The 22,528-nt window shown below is 36.0% G+C and overlaps 2 protein-coding genes across 4 annotated transcripts in view; one reads left to right on the plus strand and one right to left on the minus strand.

The window, feature by feature from the left end:
- Positions 1-256: 256 nt before the first annotated feature.
- ORMDL1 (ORMDL sphingolipid biosynthesis regulator 1) lies at positions 257-14,099 on the minus strand. Of its 2 annotated transcripts, XM_081051591.1 has the most exons (5): positions 13,960-14,096; positions 12,242-12,275; positions 12,095-12,137; positions 7,009-7,160; positions 257-3,661 (listed from the first exon to the last, which is right to left on the minus strand). In XM_081051591.1, exons 2-5 carry the CDS (start codon positions 12,262-12,264, stop codon positions 3,526-3,528), a joined length of 354 nt encoding a protein of 117 aa, XP_080907717.1. In that variant the 5' UTR covers positions 12,265-12,275; positions 13,960-14,096; the 3' UTR covers positions 257-3,525. The 2 variants fall into 2 exon arrangements, with proteins under 2 accessions (XP_080907717.1, XP_080907716.1); XM_081051590.1 differs by having other exon boundaries at positions 12,095-12,275; positions 13,960-14,099.
- Positions 14,100-14,183: 84 nt separating this feature from the next.
- PMS1 (PMS1 homolog 1, mismatch repair system component) overlaps positions 14,184-22,528 on the plus strand; it is a 67,753-nt gene continuing 59,408 nt past the window's right edge. The window contains exons 1-2 of one of the 2 annotated variants that reach the window (XM_081052551.1): positions 14,184-14,292; positions 21,347-21,498. In XM_081052551.1, the coding sequence (XP_080908677.1) occupies positions 21,367-21,498 (132 nt within the window). In that variant the 5' untranslated portion in view covers positions 14,184-14,292; positions 21,347-21,366. The remainder of the gene's footprint in view (positions 14,293-21,346; positions 21,499-22,528) is intronic. The other variant, XM_081052552.1, reaches the window with a different exon arrangement.

A 22,528-nucleotide genomic window follows, 5' to 3' on the forward strand; every position in this document is an offset into this window, starting at 1 on the left:
TTTTTTAATTTATTGGGGTGACAACAGTTAGTGAAATTACATAATTTCAGGTGTACAATTCTGTATTACATCATCTATAAATCCCATTGTGTGTTCACCACCCAGAGTCAGTTCTCCTTCCATCACCATATATTTGATCCCCCTTACCCTCATCTCCCACCCCCCACCCCCCGTACCCTCTGGTAACCACTAAACTATTGTCTGTGTCTATGAGTTTTTGTTTTTCATTTGTTTGTCTTGTTCTTTTGTTGTTTTTGGTTTATATACCACATATCAGTGATTATTTATTAAGGGCTTGAGTGAATCAAGAAATGGAATAAATTACAGTTATGCTGAACATAAAATTCAAATATATTTTTACTATTATTAAATTATGAAATATTTCAATTATGAAAGTGTTAAGAATAATGTAACTTCTGTGAACCCAACACTCACTTTGAGATAAAACATCACCAAATACAGTTGAATTCCGTGTGCTGTATAATTAACATATCCAGTATTCTAAAGTTGATATTTGTAATTTTCATGCATTCATGTGTAGCTAAATGAAAAAATTTTAAACCCCATATAACAAACTGAATCATTTTTAACTGGAACCGAAATTAGAGAGTAAAATAAAAACCAGAGACATCTCACTACTTTTCTTTTTGACATCAAGCAAAATGAAGGAGTTTATCTTTGCTATTCTCTTGCCTACCTTCCTTCCCTGCCAAATGCTACTCCAAATTTCCTTTTAGAGTATTTTACCTAGACCTGTCTTCCCAGTATTGAACCTGTTTACATTTCCCACATCAACATATAATATCCATGTAATTGTTTTGGAAATTACTCGTGGATGTCTGTTGTTAGAAAGATTAAGTTGCATTGGTCTATACGGGGTTGTTGCATTTGTTTTCTTCAGGATTAGCATGATGATATTTTGGGGGTCTTATTTACTGGAGATAAAGATTAATATAGGAGACAATATATTGCATGATGATCAAGATTTAATTTGAGCTAGACAAGATAAATCAATAGGCTAAAATCTAACGAGATGAGGTTCTACAGGAAAAATAAGAAATCTCAGACTTTGGTTTAATAAATCCATTAATTAAGTACAGGAAGGGAAAATCATCATTTAATAAGACTATATGTTGAAGACTTGAGGTTTTAGTGACCATAAAGTGAATCAGTGATATGAGACTTTCAAAATAGCTAAAATGATGTTAGGCTTCATTAAACAAAGAGTATTCAGAACAAGGGCACTTGTTCTATTAAACTAAAAATCCTAAGGGACATAACAATATCTCCTTAACTAATATCTGTGTAAATTAACTACATACAGCTGTATGATGCTAAGAGTTGGAAAAGACCTTAGAGGCTATATTATTCAACCTCCTACTTTACCTTGAATTTTCATTAACCACTGTGCCTCCATTCAGTTCTGTGTTAGTGCTAAAGACGACTTAAAATGTACAAGGCTGCATTTTTGTAATGGAATTTATCACTTGTTTTACACTGAAACATAATCTAATCCTTAATCTATATAACTCAACTATTTTACTTTTAAACTGTTACCAACAGCACTGAATAAACATTACCAGAGACTTGACTTCACCATTTTCCGTATGATAAGGTTTCAAATTTCTCCCACTAACCTGGTAGTTCTGCTCCAAGTTTATTATTATATAGCACTAGAGCTAATTACAAGAGGTTTTAAGATGTGATATCACTAAAACAGTACCACTTCCCTTGTTCTGAATACTGCTCAACTTGAATTAAGCGCATAAGGAAACAGACTTGGTTTATCTTTTTATAAACTATCTACAATAACTAAAACAATACCTACAACAAAGTGGACTCTCAAAAATCTATTGAATAAATATTTTTGAAACACTGAAGGGCCAGAGTGGGGAAAATAGCAGAAGGCCTGAATTAGAGCTAGATTTCTGTCTCTGAAGTCTGCAAAAAAATGTCAGCCTTTTGAGATAAACTTTAAAATGAAGAAAAACAAAGGAATATTTTTAACTACTTCAATTTTACAAATTCAGTTGCTTAAAAAAAACCCTTGAAAAATAAAAGTATAACATTGATGACTGAATTTGGAGAGATCTTGCAAAAATATTAAACCAAAGAGAAAAAATTTTATTGAAGTATAGATTACTGGTTATTTAAAAATACAAGGGATAAGACAAATATACAAAGGCATTATCATACAACTCATATCTAATGTTGATACTTTTGAAATACAAAACAATGATCATTACCCCCCAAAAGTCAGTTTATTGAAACAAATTAATTTTTAAGTTGGTCTGTAACTCTTTTCACTGAATTTTCTTTACAAGTGTTACTAGGTTTTTCAGTTTTATCCCATATGAGAACTTTTTGTTTTTTGGACATACTTCTCAAAATAATATATAGCTATTTCTTGTAATTACCCTTAGCAACTACAAGAAGCTTCTCTAAGTCACAAGAATTCAGTATGGTTGCTGCTTTCGTAATAATTATATTGGGTTATCTACACTAAGACTCGTGTAATGAAGGCAAAATATGGGGATTAAGAGCAGGAGGACTAAGAAAAGACCAAGTTCTCTTTTACTCCAGAAATGCTAAAAAAGACTCCATTATTTACTCTAGTACTACCCCTAGAGAAGCAGTTTCTGCCAGACCACAGGTCGGCTATGTAGTTATCTATTTTGTATCTCCTTTTCTAAAGAATGGCAGACTTGAACAATTAGATTGCTCAATCAAATAAGCAGACTTTTAAATTACCATGTACTTTAACTGTGTAAAATAAATTATTTTAACTGGTTTAGCAGGCCTGTGTCTGCAAAAGCAGCAAAACCCACTTTGTTCCAAAATTAGAAGGCTGATTGACAGCCTATTTGTGAGATGCCTGGCTGTCTTCTATTACCAATCAGTCATAAAAGTGGGCCTCCATGGACTCAGTAAGTTAATGACTTCATCTATCAACACACAATGTTGAGCTAGCAAAACAAAAAAAGTACTCTCGTAAGGGAGGGATTGGCTTGTATAAAACAAGAGGTTATGTATATATACATCCTCTCATATAACACGAGAGGAATATATATGGCATTAAAAACAGTCTACTATAAACTTGTAAAGAGATGATTCTGGCTTACATGTAAGTCAGCTTGAACTGACCATGACTGAATGATTGGAAGTTTTTTTCTCGTATCATAATGCCCATTCAGTATAAGCTAAGCTGGTCTTAGTTTCTTATAAATCTCTCATTTCCTTGGATTTATCTAGTACACCCTCACTTTATAGCCATTTAACTTATAAGCTGGGCCTGCCCAGCCTGCCTATTAAGCCTCTCTTCAGAAATATACCAAATGCATTAGAGAGAGGCATTGTCTAGTAAAAATCTGCACTTCAAAACAGCAAATGAAAAACCAGCAGTTGGCTCTCCAATGTAAATACCCCTCATTTCACACTATCATAGAAGCAGTGCAGTTTACTAACCACATCTTTCTTATAGGCAACTCAGTAGTTGTAAACATTTTTCTTCAGTTTCAAAAATTTTCAGTACTTATTAATTCCAAAGATCCGAACACCATGTAGCTGTGGCATTTTGGGAATTAGCACACTCAGGAGAGAAACTGTGTTTAAGATGAAGTGAGTTGGATCATACTTCGTATAGAAACTTGCCAGAAAGTATCTGTAGAAATAAAAGTTAATATATATAACATCTAAAAATAAAATTATGCAGAATTTTAAAAATTTTAACAGTAGAAAAAGGCCACTGAAACATAAATACCTAAAAGAAGAATCATTTTGAGCACAAAAACCAGAGGAAACATTTTAGTTTGTATACCTAAGTTAATTTTATTTGGGATTTAAATATTTGTTTAATGGAGGAATATATGCACATTTTGGATTTCTGTAATTATATTAAATGCATTTAATAGAATACATTTGCTACTTAGCATCCTTTAAAGCAGGCTTCCAAGCTAGGGTTCATACACTCCCTGAAATTTCAGGTGAAGTTTTGTATTTATGTATCTGTTTCTGAAGAGAAGATCCAGATCCAAAAGATCCACCATATTCTCAAAGGGTTTTGTGATCCACCAAAAGGCTAAGAACCACTGCTGTAAAGTTCTGGAACATGGGCTGTTAGTGCATTAATACAGTTAGTATCTTTGAAAGAAAACAAATATTTGATTGCCCTTTTGATGGTTTCATTTCCATACTGTAGGTGAACAAGTCTATAACCAGTTTAACTGGAAACTTGAAAGACACTGTTGTAAAACTCCAGCTGTTTTGCTATAACTGAGTGTACATACATATTCAAAGATACCCAACATCTGAGAATTTGTTTTAACAAGCCTAAGCCACCTGTAAGACCATTAATCATCGAGTCATAATGTCTCCTTTTATTCAAGGGTACATCAGAGTGTAGACACATTACCTGGTCCCTAATAGAATGCCCTAGTATAGATAGGATGTAAAGAATAAAATACCATACCTTACTTTATCATAACTAGAAGTCAGTTTGCATATGGGTGTTTGTCTACTTAGTACTTTGAGTACACAGGAAAGTATTCTTACAGCTATTCTGCTAAATACTGGCATTAGTTTCTCATAAGGGAAGATAAGTGGTTAGATATGGTTAGAAAAGAAAAGCTATTTTCAAGTACGACTAAAAACATCACTGAGAGCTATATACATCATTTTCGGAACCATCTAAATTGAAAAATTCTATCTTTCACCTTCACAATCTAGTCAGAAAAGTCTTTCTTGAGAATGATCCATATTCCTCAATTTTTACTTTAAACCTTTTCTTCCTGCTTTCACATACTTGAAGACTTTTTATACTATTTACTGAACAAAATAGGATACCACTTGCGTTTAGTAAGCTCATTTGATTTCCCATCATCATCATGGGTTTAATCTATAATCCGGTATGTTGGAAATAATAAATCATCTTGGAATGGCTTCTCCTTATCATACTGTAGCGTATGTCCCCTTTATGTCTTTTAATGAAAACTAATTGTAAGTGTAGATTATATGAAAATTACTTGACTCAAGAAAACCTAGATAACTCTCCAAAGAAATGCAAAACGACGTGGAATTCAGTGTGGTAGTGTTTTGTTTGCCAAAGGATATACTGGAAAGAGACCTGTATTAGAAGCTAGAAATTTAGGGTTTAATCTGGGCTTCTGACTCCAACTAGCTGCAAGATGTGGAGCAAGGTAGTACATTTGAGACTGTTTGTTTATCTGAAAATCTGGGATAACTTCACATGTCACCTATCTGACAAATGATGATCAAATAAAATGTGAAAGCACTCTGAAAAGTATCAATGCTTTATACATGGCTTTAATGCTGTTTCTTCAGTTATGTAAGTAATTTAATCACAGAACATTTAAAATCATATCTAAGTCAAATATATGTTTTAAGAAATATGGATATTGTACACAGGTACATCTCAATTGACCTTTTTTATGATAGTTCTTAATGAAAATTCAGTATATGTCAGGGTCTATATTATAATGCGGTCCTCGACATTTTATAGATAAGTAAACTTAGGCTTTCAAGAAAATGACCAAAAGTTACAAAACTAGAAAGCAGTACAGTTGAAATCCAAATTTAGGGCTGTTTGAATAACCATTATTCTTGTTATTTCGTTTATCATTGTTAGACCACAAATCATTTTTCTTTTGACATCAATCCTTTATGGGGCTAAATCAATAGAAAAATTTAAAAATTTCCTCAAAGTTCTATAAATATACAGAAAAAAACAACCTACCACTTTATGATCAGTATATTCTTTTCATTTGAAAATGCCTTCCCTTACTTGAACGTCTCTCCAAAACCTACCCTTCTTTAAGTCCCAGTTTAAGGAATTCTAACGCCTCCAAGAAGTCTTTCCAGCTACTCCAGACTGCACTGATTCTACTGTGGATATGTTATGCATAAGCTATATACAATAGAGAGTGTTTGACTAAGATATATGTGAAACATCTATTACCTGTTAGCAACTATACTGAGTGCAGAATTCAAAGCTCTTACAATTTTTTTGAAGAAATAAAACACTTATAATAACAGAAACGATACAAAGTAGCATAAATAAGGGATATATAATAACCACCATGGGAGTTCAAAGCAGAGCATTATCATTGAAGGTTGGGTGCTCAGGAAAAGTCCTCATGGAGGAAGTACAATTTAAATCTTGAAAGAAGAGTCAGACATAAATTAAGAAAGGAGAAGGCGTTTCAGGTGGGGATAAGTGATTTGAACAAAGGCATAAGAATAGGACTACACCTGAAGTATTCAAGAAATGCTGCTTAGGAAAGCTTGACAAGGTAGGAGTTGGGTAGGGGTAAAATATGAACATCAAGAAAAATGGAGGTAGGAACCATTTTGTGCAGAGCCCTGAAAATCAGGTAATAGGAAGAAATTAGATACTAGATACAAGGTTAGACGCTTTACAGATAGATGTTATCTAATTTATTTCTCATAGCATCAGACTGAGTTAGGTGCCACTGGCCAAAATTCATTTATGAGCAAACTAAGCTGGCTGAGTGATAGAGGATTCAACCCAGGTCTGTCCTATAATGAAAGCCTAAGCTCTGTTTTCTCTAAACCATACTGTCTCCCAGAGTTTGAATATCCAAATGGGGCAAGTGGTCAATGAAATTTGTCTGATATCCTCCAAATCCTTCTTTAGGGAGATTAATCTGATAGTGGAATGTAAGTAAGATCATGTGTTTATTTTTCTTGTAAGCAAGTTAGACATGAACTAAAATATATTTGACCTGTATACCCTGGAATGTCTAGGCAAACTAATGAGCATGTAATGTTGTTTTCATACTTTACTGATTGAAGTGAAAACTAGTTTATTACCAGCTTATTAAAGATTTTACCTGCATTTTATACTCTAAGGTAGGTATTTATTGATAGAGGCTTTCAACAAAATATTGTTTCTAATTCAAATTCAATCTAATAAAAGGATAGCTTCCTCTAATCCAATCCTCGTCATACCTAAAAATTTCCACCACTTACAGAATTATTGGAGAAATTGTGAAAAACTTCCGTGAAGATGTAAACTGTACTCCATAGTCCAGTTGTTCCCAATGAGTTAGGAGCCTTGCTCTACCCTGGTCAGGAGTTTCAAAAGGTGTTCCTTTCACTGCATGTAAAAATACATACATCCCCTGGAAAACAAGCAAGAAGGTATATAATCAATATCAAATACAAAATTGGTATTTGTCAGTAAGCAAAAGACAGTTCCAGACTCTTCATGACAGAGTATGATTTACCTTAACAGCTCAAGTTTTAAGCTTTCATGCAGAAAAGCATTCATTGCTTTCAAAGCTTTCATTGTGAAAGGCTGTGGCCAGTTTCTTCATAGTAAAATAAAACTTCCAGGGACATATAAATATTATTTGGTGAAAATCAGTAAAAGGTCAACCAAAAGTAACCTGTGTTCATCTTTTATTAAATTGAAAATCAATAAAAAGTAACATCAGCTTAGCTTTACATCATTACATTTAGACTTTCTAACAACTTTCCAATTAGGAAATAGGGTTACCTTTTCCCCAATGTGTAGGAAAGTTTAGAGTGTCATATTAGTAAATCTGATGATACCTAAAAATTATAAAAACATATGAATTGGTAAATGATAAACAAAATCTCTGTATTGGGAAATGATTTTGAAAATATTTAATATTAAGACTGGCTTTGTTCCAAGAGTTCTCTTCCAACGCAACAAAGATGGTTTGATGTAATAGGTATAATGTTCAACTCAATTTGCTTTTAAATTCACAAGTGTGCTGCAATAGTGTTTCTTTTGAAGTTAGTTTTTAAAAATCAAAGAAATATCACTAAAAGCTAATCTGTTCAGTGATATGTCTAAACATCTCCTTTTGTGGTTAATTAGGAAAAAAGCAACGTATACTAGATTTGGTTTCCTTGAGATTATGGTACCCATTTAAATTGATACCGTGTTTCCCCAAAAATAAGACCTAACTAGCATTTTTCAGGATGACATCACCTGAACATAAGCCCTAATGTGTCTTTTGGAGCAAAACTTAATATAAGACTCTGTTTTATTTTCGGGGAAACACGGTAGGTAGTGCTTCATTGCAAGATCACGGTCTGAGGAAATACTAACAAAATAAAGCCTAAATATTATCATGAAATAGAAGTCATGATGCCATATCATTTCTTTTTCTTTCAATAAATAATATCGAAAAAATAGAAAAATAAGTGATATGAAATTTCAAAAGATATTTCTTTGCAATAACACCTAAGCTGTAGAGGAATGGACTCATGTTCAATTGGATTTTAACTCAACAAATATTTAATAAGTGGTTCAAATGTACAGGACACAGGGCATGTATGCATATACGAAACTGAACATGATACACAGCCTTTAAAAAGTTCAATCTTCTAAGAGGTGATAAGGAGGAAAAAAGATGTATAAACAACTAGAATGTAGGGCAGAATTTGCCATCAAAAGTACAGTGTACTTAGAAAAAGGTTCCTTGTTGCTGAGGCAAAAACCTTGATAATACTTTGTCAATTTTATCATTCTTGAAGGTTCAGCTCAAATGACAACTCCTTAGTGAAGCCTTTCTTATTAGTAATAACATCCTTCCTACATGGTTGTATAGAATTTTATTGAAAATACTTTTATTATAGCACAATATATTGTGTTGGAGTTGTTTACATGTTTGTTTTCCCATTAGCCTGAATACCTCAGGAACAAGGGCTGGTATACAATAAGTATTAGATATTAAGCCAAGATGACATTTAGCTGAGAAATGTCTATCCTGTAAACACCAGGAAACCATTTTCACATGGGCTTTAAAGCACACCAATAAATAGAAATTGTATGCTTTCCAAGTCTCAGGAGTATGTGACTTAAAAAAGTTAAGAATCTTTACTCTAGACCATATATGTGTTAGAATTATCAAAGACAAGAATAATCCTATCGTTATTTGCTTCAAACCACATAAATTCACCAGTATTTGAATATTTTATATATCCTTTCCAATGAAAAAAAATAAAATTTCATCTGACCATATCTTCTACTCCATTCTTTTTATTTTTAATAGTTTTCTGTAAAATTTTAGTGATAGATGATCTATACCCACATCAAAAGAATTAGGAAAAAAGTATGAAGCTCATGGTTACTCCTTAACAAATATTTATTAACTCAATATGAAGAGACTTCTCATTAATTTGAAAAGCTAGGCAAAAAATTTGGCAAAGTATAAATACCTCTGAGTGAACTGCAGTACTGAATAAAAACCATCACTAGGTTTCTACATATGGTTCAGAAAGGCAAAGACAGTATTTTTTCTAACTAGGGATAACAATTATATCTATTTTCCCATATTTAAGAGCATTCAGCATGTATTTCACATTTTTAATTGGCTTAATGTAGGCTATCTTCAAAACAAACTTAAATTTGGAGTCATATAATTACTTCTTTTGAAGCATTCTGGTTAATATATTATAGTTGCCAGAATTATATTATAGTTGCCTTGTAATTTTTGCTACAGCTACAGCTGGTTAGTTAGGTTTTTAGTGTGGTGAATTAGTAAGTCAGAAGTTTGCTTCCCTACATGCTGTCAATTACCTATCCTTTGTCCGTTGTCATATACGGTGCCTCAGTCTCAACCAAATTGAAAACATGAGGGGCGGAGATGGCTTCTGAAGTATATTTACTACATGTGCCACTGGAGAAGGAAAAATTACATGACAATACAGACTAATTTATTCAGAAAACATTTAAATAGGTCTTTGGAGATACAGAAATTAAAAATATAGAGATAAACTGCTAATTATAAAACTATCATAAATACATGATAAAACAATGCAGCATGTTAATAGTTGAGTACAGTTTTCTTGGACAAGTAGGAATCAGTCAGACAGAGCAGGAAGAAGAGAAGGATATTAAAAAAGTGGAAGAAGAACCTAGGCTAAAGCACAACAGGTGAGAGCAAGGCGATTTTCATTATTGTTAGAGAATAACTTGTGTTTGGATATGGGCTGAGATAAGGTTGAGTCCCTCTTGCCTCTGCAGTTATCAACTGGTCTTGCATCCCACACAAGGAACTTGGCATTTTACTATGAATGTAACAGGGAATCATTGAACTTAAGGAGTGTGTCTTCAGCAGACATGCATTTTAAAACTATCACTTTACCAACATGGGATGGAGGAAAGTAGAGTAGAAGAACATCAAGGAGACCATTTTTTATCTATTGTAATCCACCTGAGAAAAATAAGTGTATGAATTACAGCAATGACAGTGGAGATCAAGTTGAGAGACAGTAAAGCAGAACAGGCAGGGCTTTGACTAAGTGGATAAAGAATATAAAGGAAAAGGAGTTACCTAAGACTAGGGTGACCGTCCGTATATGCTAGTTTGCATGGATGGTTCTGATTTGCACCTCTTCTCTTGGAGTAGTTATTACTAGAGCTCCCCTTTACTCTCAACACAATCTCTGTTTGGATGATTCATTATATTAATCACTTTTCCTTTGACATTCAGCTATCTGGCCTGGCTTACAGAACAGACAGTTGTGCCTTTAGATTGGATTAGGAACAAAGAGGAATAGATTGTAGGTATAAGGAATAGATCAGGAATGAGTTCAATTTATACCTGTTTGGTTTAAGGTGCCAGGTGATCTGGCAATATTAATATGGGCATCATCATTTTAAAGGTAGAAACTGGAAATATGGAAAGATAAAGTAACTTAGAACATATAGCATAAAAAAAGTGAAGAACCCCAGGAAAAGAGAAGACAGTGCAAGAGGAAATAGAAAAGGAAAGAAATATGTCTAGGAAAAAGCAATCCCATGAAAACCAAAGGAAAAGAATTCCAATAAAAGAGATATGATTCATGTAAAATATTTCAGAGAAGTCACTATTTAAAAACAGTGTTTGCCTTACCAAAGTCTATCACTGAAAATGGACGAAATGCACATTCTCTTATTTCTACCACCACCATCATCCTTGTCATCCTCCAGTCAACTTCAAATACTTTCCAGAACAAATAATATTAATTTAAAAAAATCTATTTTCCTACATTTTTCTGTCTTAATTCCAAGTTCTTAATTTTTTGGATATCTCTAAACAAATATATAGTTAATTTGGATTCAACTGAAAGTCAATTAACTGGATTTCTCCCCATTCTACTTTAATAGGCTCTTAAAGAAAAATCACTATTAGATTTTTTTTTTTTTAAAACAGGCAATTTCCTGAAGTTACATGATATGGTTAGTAGAGGTAGTCGAATCTCTGATACATTGTAGAGCTACCATACGATACAGAAGAGTGACAGTCAACATGAAGCTAAGGCACCATAAGAATCATATAAGATATGATTAAGCTCAAAATTTCTATAGTGAAGCAGGAAAGTATACTTACACAATTTAGAAAGACTTAACAAGGATTGAAACCAAAGATGTTCATTAGACTCCAGTTAACCAAAAAACATAATTCTTCTTCTGAAGCATTCTGGTTAATATAGTAGTCTAAATTATAGTGACTTGTAATTTTTGCAAATAGGTAAAATGGCCTATTTTTTAGATTCTATAAAACCAATAAAAGAAAAAAAGTCTTAGAAAAATGGCCCAATGTTTAAATATAAAGTGATAGAAAAATATAATCCTATTCCAGATTAAAATTCTTCAAAATTGTCATATATACTAAAGATCACTGAACTGTACACCTTATTTATTTTTACATTTTTATTAAATTTATTAGGGTGACATTGTTTAGTGAAATTATGTAAGTTTAAAGTGTAAATGGGTGAATTTTGTATGTGAATTATATCTCATAAAACAAAAAAACTAAGTCGTGTTTCTCTTCATGAAAACATTAAACTTTAAAGTGTTTAAATATACTTAACATAACATGTACCATATTAACCATTTTTAAGTGTACAGTTGAGTGATATATAGTACATTCACACTGTTATGCAACCATCACCAACATCCATCTCTAGAACTTTGTATCTTGCAAAATTGAAACTGTACCCATTAAACAGTAACTCCCCATTCTTTCCTCCCCCAGTCCCTAATGACCATTAAAACTTAAGCTTTCAAATGTTTAGTATAAGGTGAAATTCTTACCAGATTATGTATAACATTTGTTAAGGTCCAAGCAACAGGAACACTGAAGAAGGGAATACTGAGTAAGACAATATGAAGTAAGCCAACTCCCAATGCATATGTCAGCCACATACCCCGGCTGTTCATTACACGGGTATTTGGATTCACCTCACTATGGGCAACGCCAACATTCATGTTTGCTCTGTAGGAAAGCAATGAAATTAATCAACACTGACCTAACTGGAAACCTAAATACTCCTAATTCTGACATGACAAAATAAGTGTGTTAACTAACAAATACCCCTCCTTTCCCCCCACCCTCCCCCCCCCCCACACACACACACAATTTGCTATTTGCAGATGCTGACAAAGGCAGTACAGAATTCTTGACATCTGACTTTATGGTAAGACAAACAAGACATATTTGTAAGGTTTTGGGTTACAAAATATACAGTTAAAAACCCTTTCTTAAAGCTTGTCTTCCAGCATGTTGGTTTTATTCAATGAAGTAATGGACAGGAAAACTCAAAGAAAAAAACCTTACATTTTCTTTTAAGAGCAAAGTGAAAACTCAGGCTAAATTTGCCAACAAAATAAATATAAAGAAAGCAAAGCTGACCCAGCCAGTCTGTTGTGAGTATTTCAACTCTTATACCTAATACCGAATGCAATGTTGTATTCATAAAGAGTGGTCACAGTACAAAACATTCCTTTTTGAATACTGAAAACCTGGGAGGAACAGAGGTGGTGGAAAATTTTACATGGTCAAGGGATAAGGTTTGTTTCTCAGTCTTGTGATATAATTAGGTTAAAACAATGAGTCTTCTGCATATGTTAACTCTAGTCAATTCCCCTAAAACTTTAGTTTATTTCCTTTATTTCTTTTTAAAGTTGTTCTCTTTCCCTTTTGTGTTCAAGATGAACACCAAAGGAAGAAACGATAACAGTTCCCAGTTGTTTTAATGATGATGTTTGCTCGGGTATAATTATCCCTTAAACAAAATAAAACTGTCCTGAATAATACCTATCATCTCGGTAAAAACCGAAAAGTGAGATTAGAGGGAGGAAAGAGGGTCAGATTATATTTGGAACAGCTCTCATTTAAAAAAATATGTAAACTATTACAGAGTTGGGACTGAGAAAGTTATTTCTCATAAGCCCATTCATCAAGTGTTTCCGTAGTACTCCCCTTCTCCTTCCAAGAATCTACGGAACACATCAAGGCTTGACCAAGGCTTATGGTGACGAAAGCTGGTTACACCTAAGCGAAGCAAAAGTCTCAAATTGACATGTGTAAATATTTTTTTCTAATCTGAACACTCACATACTATTTTTAGCATATAATGTGTATATCATACATTTTTATATGCTAGGTTACAGTCAGAACATACCACCACTCAAGACACTTCCCACTTTCCATAGGAAGGGGAAAATATGCTCGAAAGAGGCTTACAATTTACACCTGAGCCGGAAGGCAAAGCTGCTGCGCTACTGACCCTACCGCTGTTCAGAAAACCTTTCCGGAGAATCTCCGGAGACACCGGCAAACGACTGCAGGCAGAGAGGAGCCTCTCGCCTCTGACCCCGCGGGAGACTCGAGGGTGGCGACTCGCAGCGACCCCCCACACAGCCGGGGCTCGCGGACAGGGGAAGCTCAGCAGAAGCCGCCGCCTCTACCGCCGCAGCACCTCCCCCACCCTTCCCTCCTTCTCGGAGCTACACATCCTACCGGGGCACGACAAACATTTGGGGCACAAGTCTCGGGGGCCACTTGACTGGCACCACCGGACAGGGCGCCGCGGGAGCAACCAGAGCCTACTTTTCCTACTTTGGCCGACCCAAGCCAGGCAGCAGCACAACCCCTGGGATCGTTCATGCCCACTCACCCGCCGCCACACTCCCGGCGGCCGGCTCAGAGGAGGGCCCACTCCGCAGCGACTGCGTCTCCTCAAGCCCGAATGCCCCTGATCAGCCCCAGCTCAGCGCCGCGCAGCTTGCGGAAGCTTTCAGAGTCCAATACGCTACCAGCGGATTGGCTGCGTGCAGCGCCAATCCCACGTTTCCCGGGCGGGGCGGGACTAAGCGTCGCCAGCCTTCTTCCCGCCCCGCCGCGCGCGCGTGCGCGCTGAGAGCAAATCGGGCGACCGAAAGGCCAGTCCTGGGCTGCGGGCGGGACCCTGGCTTGTCGGCTAGTGGATGGTAATCGCGCGAATTAGAAGGTAGTGTCGTGTGGCTAACGGGCATTCATTTTTATACTCTCGTAGGCTCGGGTCCCCCTCCCTTCAACTCGTCCCGGTCGATACGTGCCGGCCTCCATGGGCGCCCCTCCCCCCAACTTCCACCTCCACCACCGGCCGGCCGCCGACCGAGCCGGGCCCGGCGCGCACACGTGGAGAGCGGTCTCCGAGCGGGTCTGAGCTCGTTACGCGTCGGGTTTGGCCATTCCTGACTAAAACGTATTTAGGCCTTTGTTGCAGCCAATTTCCCAGATCCTGCTAGGTGCAAGCCTTAAAGTTGTTTGCCAGGATAAACTCCAGCCCTTGACAGCCATGACTCAGTTTGGTGAATGAATGTGGTGTTTTATAATATTGTATTTGTGGCGTCATATAAGCCGTGCGAGCAAACTCTTCTCAGTTAACAGTGATTTTTACTGGTGTCTCCTGGGTTTATTCACACGCTGAAGTCAGGCACCTGTATTATATGTGGAGGAAATATGAATACCACAAATTGATCTTCTTTGAGAACCGAGAGGAAAAGTCAGATTAGTTGGAGTCATACCGTGTTTCCCCGAAAATAAGACCTAGCCCGGACAATCAGCTCAATGCGTCTTTTGGAGCAAAAATTAATATAAGACCGGGTCTTATTTTTTTTTGCTCCAAAAGACGCATTGGAGCTGATTGTCCGGCCAGGTCTTATTTTCGGGGAAACAACAGTATTTCAAATTGAAGTATTACTTGACGATACACACTGTTTGTGATTTGCATTGCTGAAATGACTTTCAACATTTCAAAACTGGTGTAAGAGAACGTGGATTGCATACATCTTGCATTTTTGTTGGCTCTGTGAAACAGTTGGGTTAGGTTTATTATATTCTTTAAATAAATTATTTCATGGTGTTTTCCCTAATGTCTAAGTTCTCTGGTCTCTGCTTATTTTTTAGGGACGCTATTGTTCTTAACTGACTTTCCTGGTCATCAGCACTCTTTTTTAGGAGTGTTTGATTTCCCTCTCAGCAAATATGGAAGACTGATAGCTACTATTCTCAGATATTCTATGTTGTAATTTGTAAGCCTGATATCAACCCTTCTGCTTTTCAAAAGACACCATTTGGTGGTACACATACAATAGAATGCTATGTTCCAGAGGTTATGCGAGGGAAATGAGATTAATATAAAATCTCTGTCTTCATAGAACTTAACAGAAGGAATGGACAGAAAATCAATAGTTAGAATGACCTGTGAGGAGTTTGGATTAGAAATAAGGAAAAGGTGCTGTGGGAGTACAGGGGAAGGACTGTTTAATCTGTTGGGGTGAGGGTGGAGCTGGTAAGTAAGGCTTCCTTGAGGAGGTGATACTTGAGTTAAATCTGGCAGAATGTTTAGAGAAGTCCTCTGTCGTGAAAGGGAACCTTGTGAGCTAAGGAGGAGTGAGTGCTACCACATGAAGAGAGGTGAATTGTATAGTCTGACTGCCCTAGTGTGTGTGCATTTGGAGAATAATGGGATGACATTAGAAAGATAAGAGGTCCCATTAAGGAGTTTGGACTTTACCTGGTTAGTAGTTGGAAATCTTTATAAAATTTTAAATAGGGTAGCAACATGATGAAATTTAAATTATAGAAAGAATCCTATAGGTGGTTGAGATTTGAGGCAAAATATCTGTTAGGTGGTCATTGCAAAGTTCAGGGGAGAAATGTTGAGGCGGCTGAACAGAGGCAGTGGCTCCATGAGAGGACTAGTTTGAGAAATATGTAGGTAGTAGGATAGATAGGACTGGCAGGACGTAGAGAGTGAGGAGAATTTCTAGGACTACTTCAAGGTTTCTAATTTTGCCTTGTGAAACTGGATGAGAGTGGCCTTTGGAGTCAAGCATGCCAAGGTGTGCAGGTATGCACCTGTGACTTACTAGTTGTGTGATCTTAAACAAGTTATCAAGCTTTTAAATCCCATTTGTGATAGAAGAAGAAGAATATACATAGGGTTGTCAGGAGTAGATGGGATAACATACATAAGTATTTTATATATATATATATATACACACACAATATATATGTTAACGTGTATACATGTAATACATATATAAAATTGCTTATGTGAGCTATTTTTAAAAATCTTTTTATTGGAGAATATTGGGGGACAGTGTGTTTCTCTAGGGCCCATCAGCTCCAAGTAGTTGTCCTTCAATCTAGTTGTGGAGGATGCAGCTCAGCTCTGAGTCCAGTCGCCATTTTCGATCTTTAGTTGCAGGGGCCGCAGCCCACCATCCCATGCAGGAATTGAACCGGCAACCTTGTTGAGAGCTGGCGCTCTAACCAACTGAGCCATCCGGCCGCCCCTCCGGGAAGCTCAGTGGCAGTTCGTTGTCTTTAATCTATCTGTGGAGGGCGCAGCTCACCAGCCCATGTGGGAACCGAACCGGCAATGCTGTTGTTCAGAGCTCGTGCTTTAACCAATTGAGCCATCTGGCCACCCATGAGCTATTATTTTTACTATCAAAAAGAAATATAGGAAGAAAGACAGTTAATTAGAGAAAGATTCTGAGATCAGCTTGGGACGTGTTAAGTTAGGGTGTCTCTGAGTCATTTAAATGATGATATTTAGAAGGTAGTTAGAAATAAGGCCTTGCCTGGAATTCAGAAAAAAATCTGGTTAGGAAATAGAGGTGAGCTAAGAGATGATACGGAGGCCAGTTAAAATAAGAGTATGTAAAGGGAAGGAGTTAAGGCACCTAGCAAGTGGTAACTTGCTAGGACGGAGGACAGCTTCCTAATGTTTACATTGATATGAGGAAGATGCTGATAAGATTATGTTTTGTTGCCCTTCATTAGTATTCATGAAGTGCTTGCTTTGAGTGAAGTACTCTGATTCTGCTGCATCCAGGAATATATAATTCCTTGCATTCAAAAGTTGTATAGGTCAGGATGGGGGTGTGATAAGCATCCGGTGAGTGATGCAAGACAAGTTCTTTAGGAATATAGGGGGCGGGAAAGATCATTCCTAGTTGGGTGATCAGAAAGGAACCATGTTACAAGTGTTACTGGAACTGTGTCTAGAATGACAAGATTGCATTGGGAGGAAGAGGAGGTGCAAATAGGATGAGGTTTCTGGCAAAGGAAGATTGAGATTTTTGACCTTGGTCACTAAGATCAATGTGTTATTAAGAGAAATAGCAAAGTTAAGTGGAAGGCATTTAGAGGGGAGCAGGAAGATAAGTTCTGTTTTAGAAGTATTTATTTTGAGGTGTCAGTGACACGGATTTTTAGAAGTGCCTGTCTTGGGAAGAGAGATCACTGTTGGGGATGCAGATTTAGATATGCTTCTGTAAGTTTTAAGATTTCTTTCTATAAGCTTCGGGTTTTAAGATATCTAAGAAGCGGAGAGAGGGATTGAGGAATACCCACATTTCTGGGAGGAGAGTGAAGAAAACATAAAGAGATCAAAGAAGTATAGGTGGAAAGGTCCTTGAGAATTAGGAGTATCATCAAGGTCATGTGCTTCGGGGATGTCAAGGAACGTGAGTCCTAAGAAAAGAATGTGATGATTTAAGAAGTCATTGGTGAACTTGAAGAGAATCATGGCAGTGGTTGTGGTATAAGCCATTTTGCAAGGGTTTTAGAAGTGAGTTGGTGACAGTGAATATAGGTTACTTATTAAAATTTTGGCTTCACGATAATTATTGGGGTAAAAGGGTTGAGGGAAGAATTTTTTTGTTTTTGCTTTCAAGGCCAAGGTGCTTGTTGGGGGAACTGGATAAAGAAATTAGGCATTAGCTTAGGAGGAAGAGTCATTGACCCAAGTCTGAGGGAAGAAGGGTATGGCTAGAGGTGCAGGCTTGAAGAAACCGAAGGACACAGTGGGGTGGAGGAGGCAACGAATGTGTGAAGACAGAGTTCATGCTATGGCTGCCTTGGTCTCAGTAAACTAGAAGAATGATGAAGATTAGGAAGAAATTAGGGACCTGGCAGGGGCTGGCGGGAGGATTTAAAGAGGGATTGTAGAGAATGAGACAAAGATGATGAGATTAAGGGGGGATTGTTCAGAAAGTGTGAAGGTTGAGGTGAGGCTAGGTTTATACCCCGTAGCTTGATTAATCAGTATTTTTCTTAGATCCTTGGGATTCTTAGGTAGAAGTAGAAGTCTTCTTGAACATAAGCCTAACCTGATACCAGGCCAGGGGATAAGGGTTAGACACGGTGGGGAGGTTATTCATTTAAGGGTTGGAAGGACCTCATTTAGTTCAAGTATCCTGGCATACTTGTACCAAACACTATATGTACCAAATACTATAGCATGTATGTACCAAACACTGTAACAAGTATCAGATTTACTTCTTAACCACAACCATACGATAGCATCTCCATTTTGTAGGTTAGATGAGTTTTAGAGTTTAATTTCCTCAGCATTATATAGCTGTTAGTGTAAGGGTTGGGATAGAAGTAAACGCAGTGTGATTCCAGAGCCTGCTCTTTTGCTATATCCAGCGCTGTCCAATCGAACTATAATGTAAGCCACACATATAAAGTTTTCTACTAGTCACATTAAAAAGTTAAAAAAATTAATTTTAATAATGTTTTATGAAACCCAATATATCCAGAATATCATTTTACTCTGTAATCAGTGTAAAAAAGAATAAGCTTTTATATTTTTTTCATACTGAGTTTGAAATCCAGAGTGTGTTAACATGTATCAATTTAGAGTAACCACGTTTCAAATGCTCATGTAGCTAGTGCTACCACATTAGACAATGCAGCTCTATACTCTAGACCTGAGGCCAGTCTTGAAAGCTGCAGGAGAATGCAGAATGTGCCTTTTGCTTGTGAGAGCACTAATTTCTGTGAATATTAAGATAATGAAGCAGCCTGACTGTCCACTGTTTTCCTGACTTACTGGGAAAGCCTCCGAAGTCTTGAGTGCCACAAAAAAACATTGAGAGGTACCATATTTTACCGTGTATAATGGGCGCCCAAACTGTTTTTGGCCCAAACTTTCAGCGGGGAAAATTTTTCATTTTAATTTTTTAATTTGAATTTTTATTTGTTCATTTAGGTACTTGTTTTTTGTATTAGAAAGGAATTTTAGCATTTTTAAACATATTATGGTACAAGAAATTTCATGTAATAGTTACAGAACACGAGAACAGATATAAGGTACAAGAAATTTTATGTACTGGTAACAAATTTACAATATTTATGCATCAAAGAAGGCCAAGAACTCTTCATTGTTTGCACATTCATTGCAAGTTTGTCGTAAGTTCAACAAAACTGATTATCATATTCCAAGATATTATTTTGCATACGGGTATCGTTATTGATTTCTAGAGTTATACTTCTAACTCATAAGCATAAATGAAAGAATTTGAAACATTTATATAGATATGGAATTAGCATTACACATGTATAATGTGCATTCTTATTTTTCCCGCAGAAATTTGGGCAAAAATGTGTGCATTATATATGGCAAAACACTAGTTGTTCACAGCGACTCTCTTTAAAACTGGGTACCTATTAAACTAAATGAAATGTATAATTAGAAGGTAATTGTTAGAGTTAAGAAAGAATCCCCAGCATTTTTTTACATAGTCACTGTCATCATAATAATATACATTTATATAGCTTCATCACTTACAGAACATTTTATATATGCTTTTTTATTTGATCCTCACAACAAATTGGTAAGGCATTATCTCCATTTACACAGGATGAATTGATTTTACAGAGGGATTTAAATGATTTGTTTCAGTTTACATGTAATGAAGATGAACCCCAAAACTTGTGTTTTGAACTTCAGTCTGGTATATTTTTCTACTATGCTAATCAGCTTTGTCTTGTACAAAGTAGAATATCGTTATATTTATGAATTGTGACTAGTTAACACCACTCAGAACTCAGTATGTTAGCCTCTTCCCAGAAATGTGTCCTTTAAAGTCCTATGTAATTGCTATAAAGACTTTACATTACTTTGCTTGTCTTATGTTACGTGAGAAAGAATCCTAAAAGGACACCTTTTTATTTTGTTGCTTTTGGCATTGCTGTTTTGTTTGGACCTAGATTCCATAGGATCAGATAATCATGTGAGCACATAAGTAGTTGTGGTAAATTAAGGATGTAACTAGATTCTCCTCCCCCCCCCGTTTTTTGTCAAAGAAAATCTTGACTCTGTAGAGGAATTGTGTGCTGTGAAGCAAGTATTTTTTATTTTTCTGAAATCTTTTCTGAAATAAGGCATTAAGACAGATGTAAACCTCAGTCCCTGGATATTTTACATATGGGATTTGCATTTGTGATTTTTCTGTTTGAAAGAGTTTCATAGCTAAAACAATTACTGGCAGAGAGATTTTGGATGTGCAGGTTGGATTGGCATATAAAGAACTTTAAATGCCAGCACAGAGATTTGAGCTTCATCTGATTTTGGCTGTAGGGAACCACAGGATTAGAATAATGTTTTAGGCAGAATGGTATAGAGGGTAGTTACCTGATGTGTCTGGGTTCTGACTAGTTCAGTTTAACAGTAATTCTAGGGTCTGGATAACCCAGTTCTAAAAGAGCTCAGTAATTGAAAAAGACATAGTAACTCATCAAAACATATGGATGACTGATGATGTTTAAGTGAGACTGCCATTAAGGCATATGACTGACACCTGCATCCCAAGTGACAATACCTCCTGGCCAGGCAGATCGCATATACACCCAGTATAGCACAATTATGCTTATCTTTCTTCAGTTATTACCATAGCGTGATTTACCAACTAGCTTCTGTGCGCCTTAGTCTTACAAAATAGAGATGATAATGGCATCTATTTTAGAGTATTTTTAGGCAATAAATGGCTTAATGCTGTGTGTGCTTACATTAGAGTCTGGCATGCAGTGAGGCCCTGTCGATGCAAGCTGCTTTTAATATTGGTGTTGCTATTAGGTTGGTGCAAAAGTAATTGCGGTTTAAAAGGTTAAAACAATTGTAAAAACTGCAATTACTTTTGCACCAACTTAATATTAGTTTTGTTAGTCAGGAATGTTTATAGGTTTTCAGTTTTACAACTTATATTTTTATCTTCTAGATACTTGGTTAAAAACTAGAATGAAACAGTTGCCTGCAGCAACAGTTCGCCTCCTTTCCAGTTCCCAGATAATCACTTCAGTCCTCAGTGTTGTAAAAGAGCTCATTGAAAACTCCCTGGATGCCGGTGCCACAAGCATAGATGTTAAACTGGTGAGTGTCCCTGGGAAGCCAAATACCTGTAAAGCAAAAAAGGGCTGGACATACATTTCCTCCTTACAACTATTATCTTTCTTTTCTTTATATGTAGCAGTAAATTATTCTTAGGACATTGGACCGTTTGTCTTGTTTAAAAGTAAATCTTTAAAAATAAATTTTAATTTAAATCAACATTAGTAACATTAAAGGAAAACTTATTCTTTAGGACTCCATTGCCTAAAACATGCGTTTAATTTGTATTTTCTACTAACATTTATCCTTGATCATTGATATATATCTGTTTATATATTTTCATTTGCATTTTTTTTTCTGCCTAATCTTATTTCAAAACTTTCCTCTGTTGCTTCATAGTTTTCACAATTTTTGGATTTAAGTGCTACATATTAAATCATTTGAGTTGATATGACATGACACTCATTGTGATTTATTACAGTTATTTTGCATGTTTACTGCCACTAGCCACTATTATAAAATATTAGCTCATAGAGGTAAGGTCTGTACATTTTTTTATTTTTGTGTCCACCCTACCTGGCCAGTACCTGCTACATAAATGGTGAATAAATGGTATATAAATGGTAAATAAATGGTGAATAAATTTGTTTGAGTGAATGTAAGAATACATTTTTTGTAATCCCCTACTTATCAGATATTTACATTATTTCTAGCATTTGCAGTATTAGAAAGAATACTGATACGAGTATCTTTGTAGGAAAGAGACCTACCCTTTTCATATACCTCGTGTTTCCCTGAAAGTAAGACCTAGCCAGACAATCAGCTCTAATTTTTGCTCCAAAAGCTCATTAGAGTTGATTGGCTAGGTCTTATTTTCGGGGAAACACGGTATATATTTATATATTATATGTACATAAAATACCGCTTGCTCCTTATAAAAAGCTTTGTGAATTAGCTGCTACTGCACCCACTTCACAAATAATTAAGGTTCTGAGAACTTTCCCAAAGTCATATAATTCAAAAGTAAGGGAGCTGAGATTGGAATTCAGCTCTTTCTGACTCTGAAACTAAT

The sequence above is a fragment of the Rhinolophus hipposideros genome (genome assembly GCF_964194185.1).
Source record: "Rhinolophus hipposideros genome assembly, chromosome: 6".
NCBI lineage: Eukaryota > Metazoa > Chordata > Mammalia > Chiroptera > Rhinolophidae > Rhinolophus > Rhinolophus hipposideros.

Coding starts and splice junctions, on each gene's coding strand:
- ORMDL1 (XM_081051590.1), bottom strand. CDS start 12,268: ATGAATGTTGGCGTTGCCCATAGTGAGGTGAATCCAAATACCCGTGTA. Junction 7,161..12,094: donor CAAATGTTATACATAATCTG/GTAAGAATTTCA, acceptor CTTGTTTTCCAG/GGGATGTATGTATTTTTACA. Junction 3,662..7,008: donor ACAATTTCTCCAATAATTCT/GTAAGTGGTGGA, acceptor TTATTTCTACAG/ATACTTTCTGGCAAGTTTCT.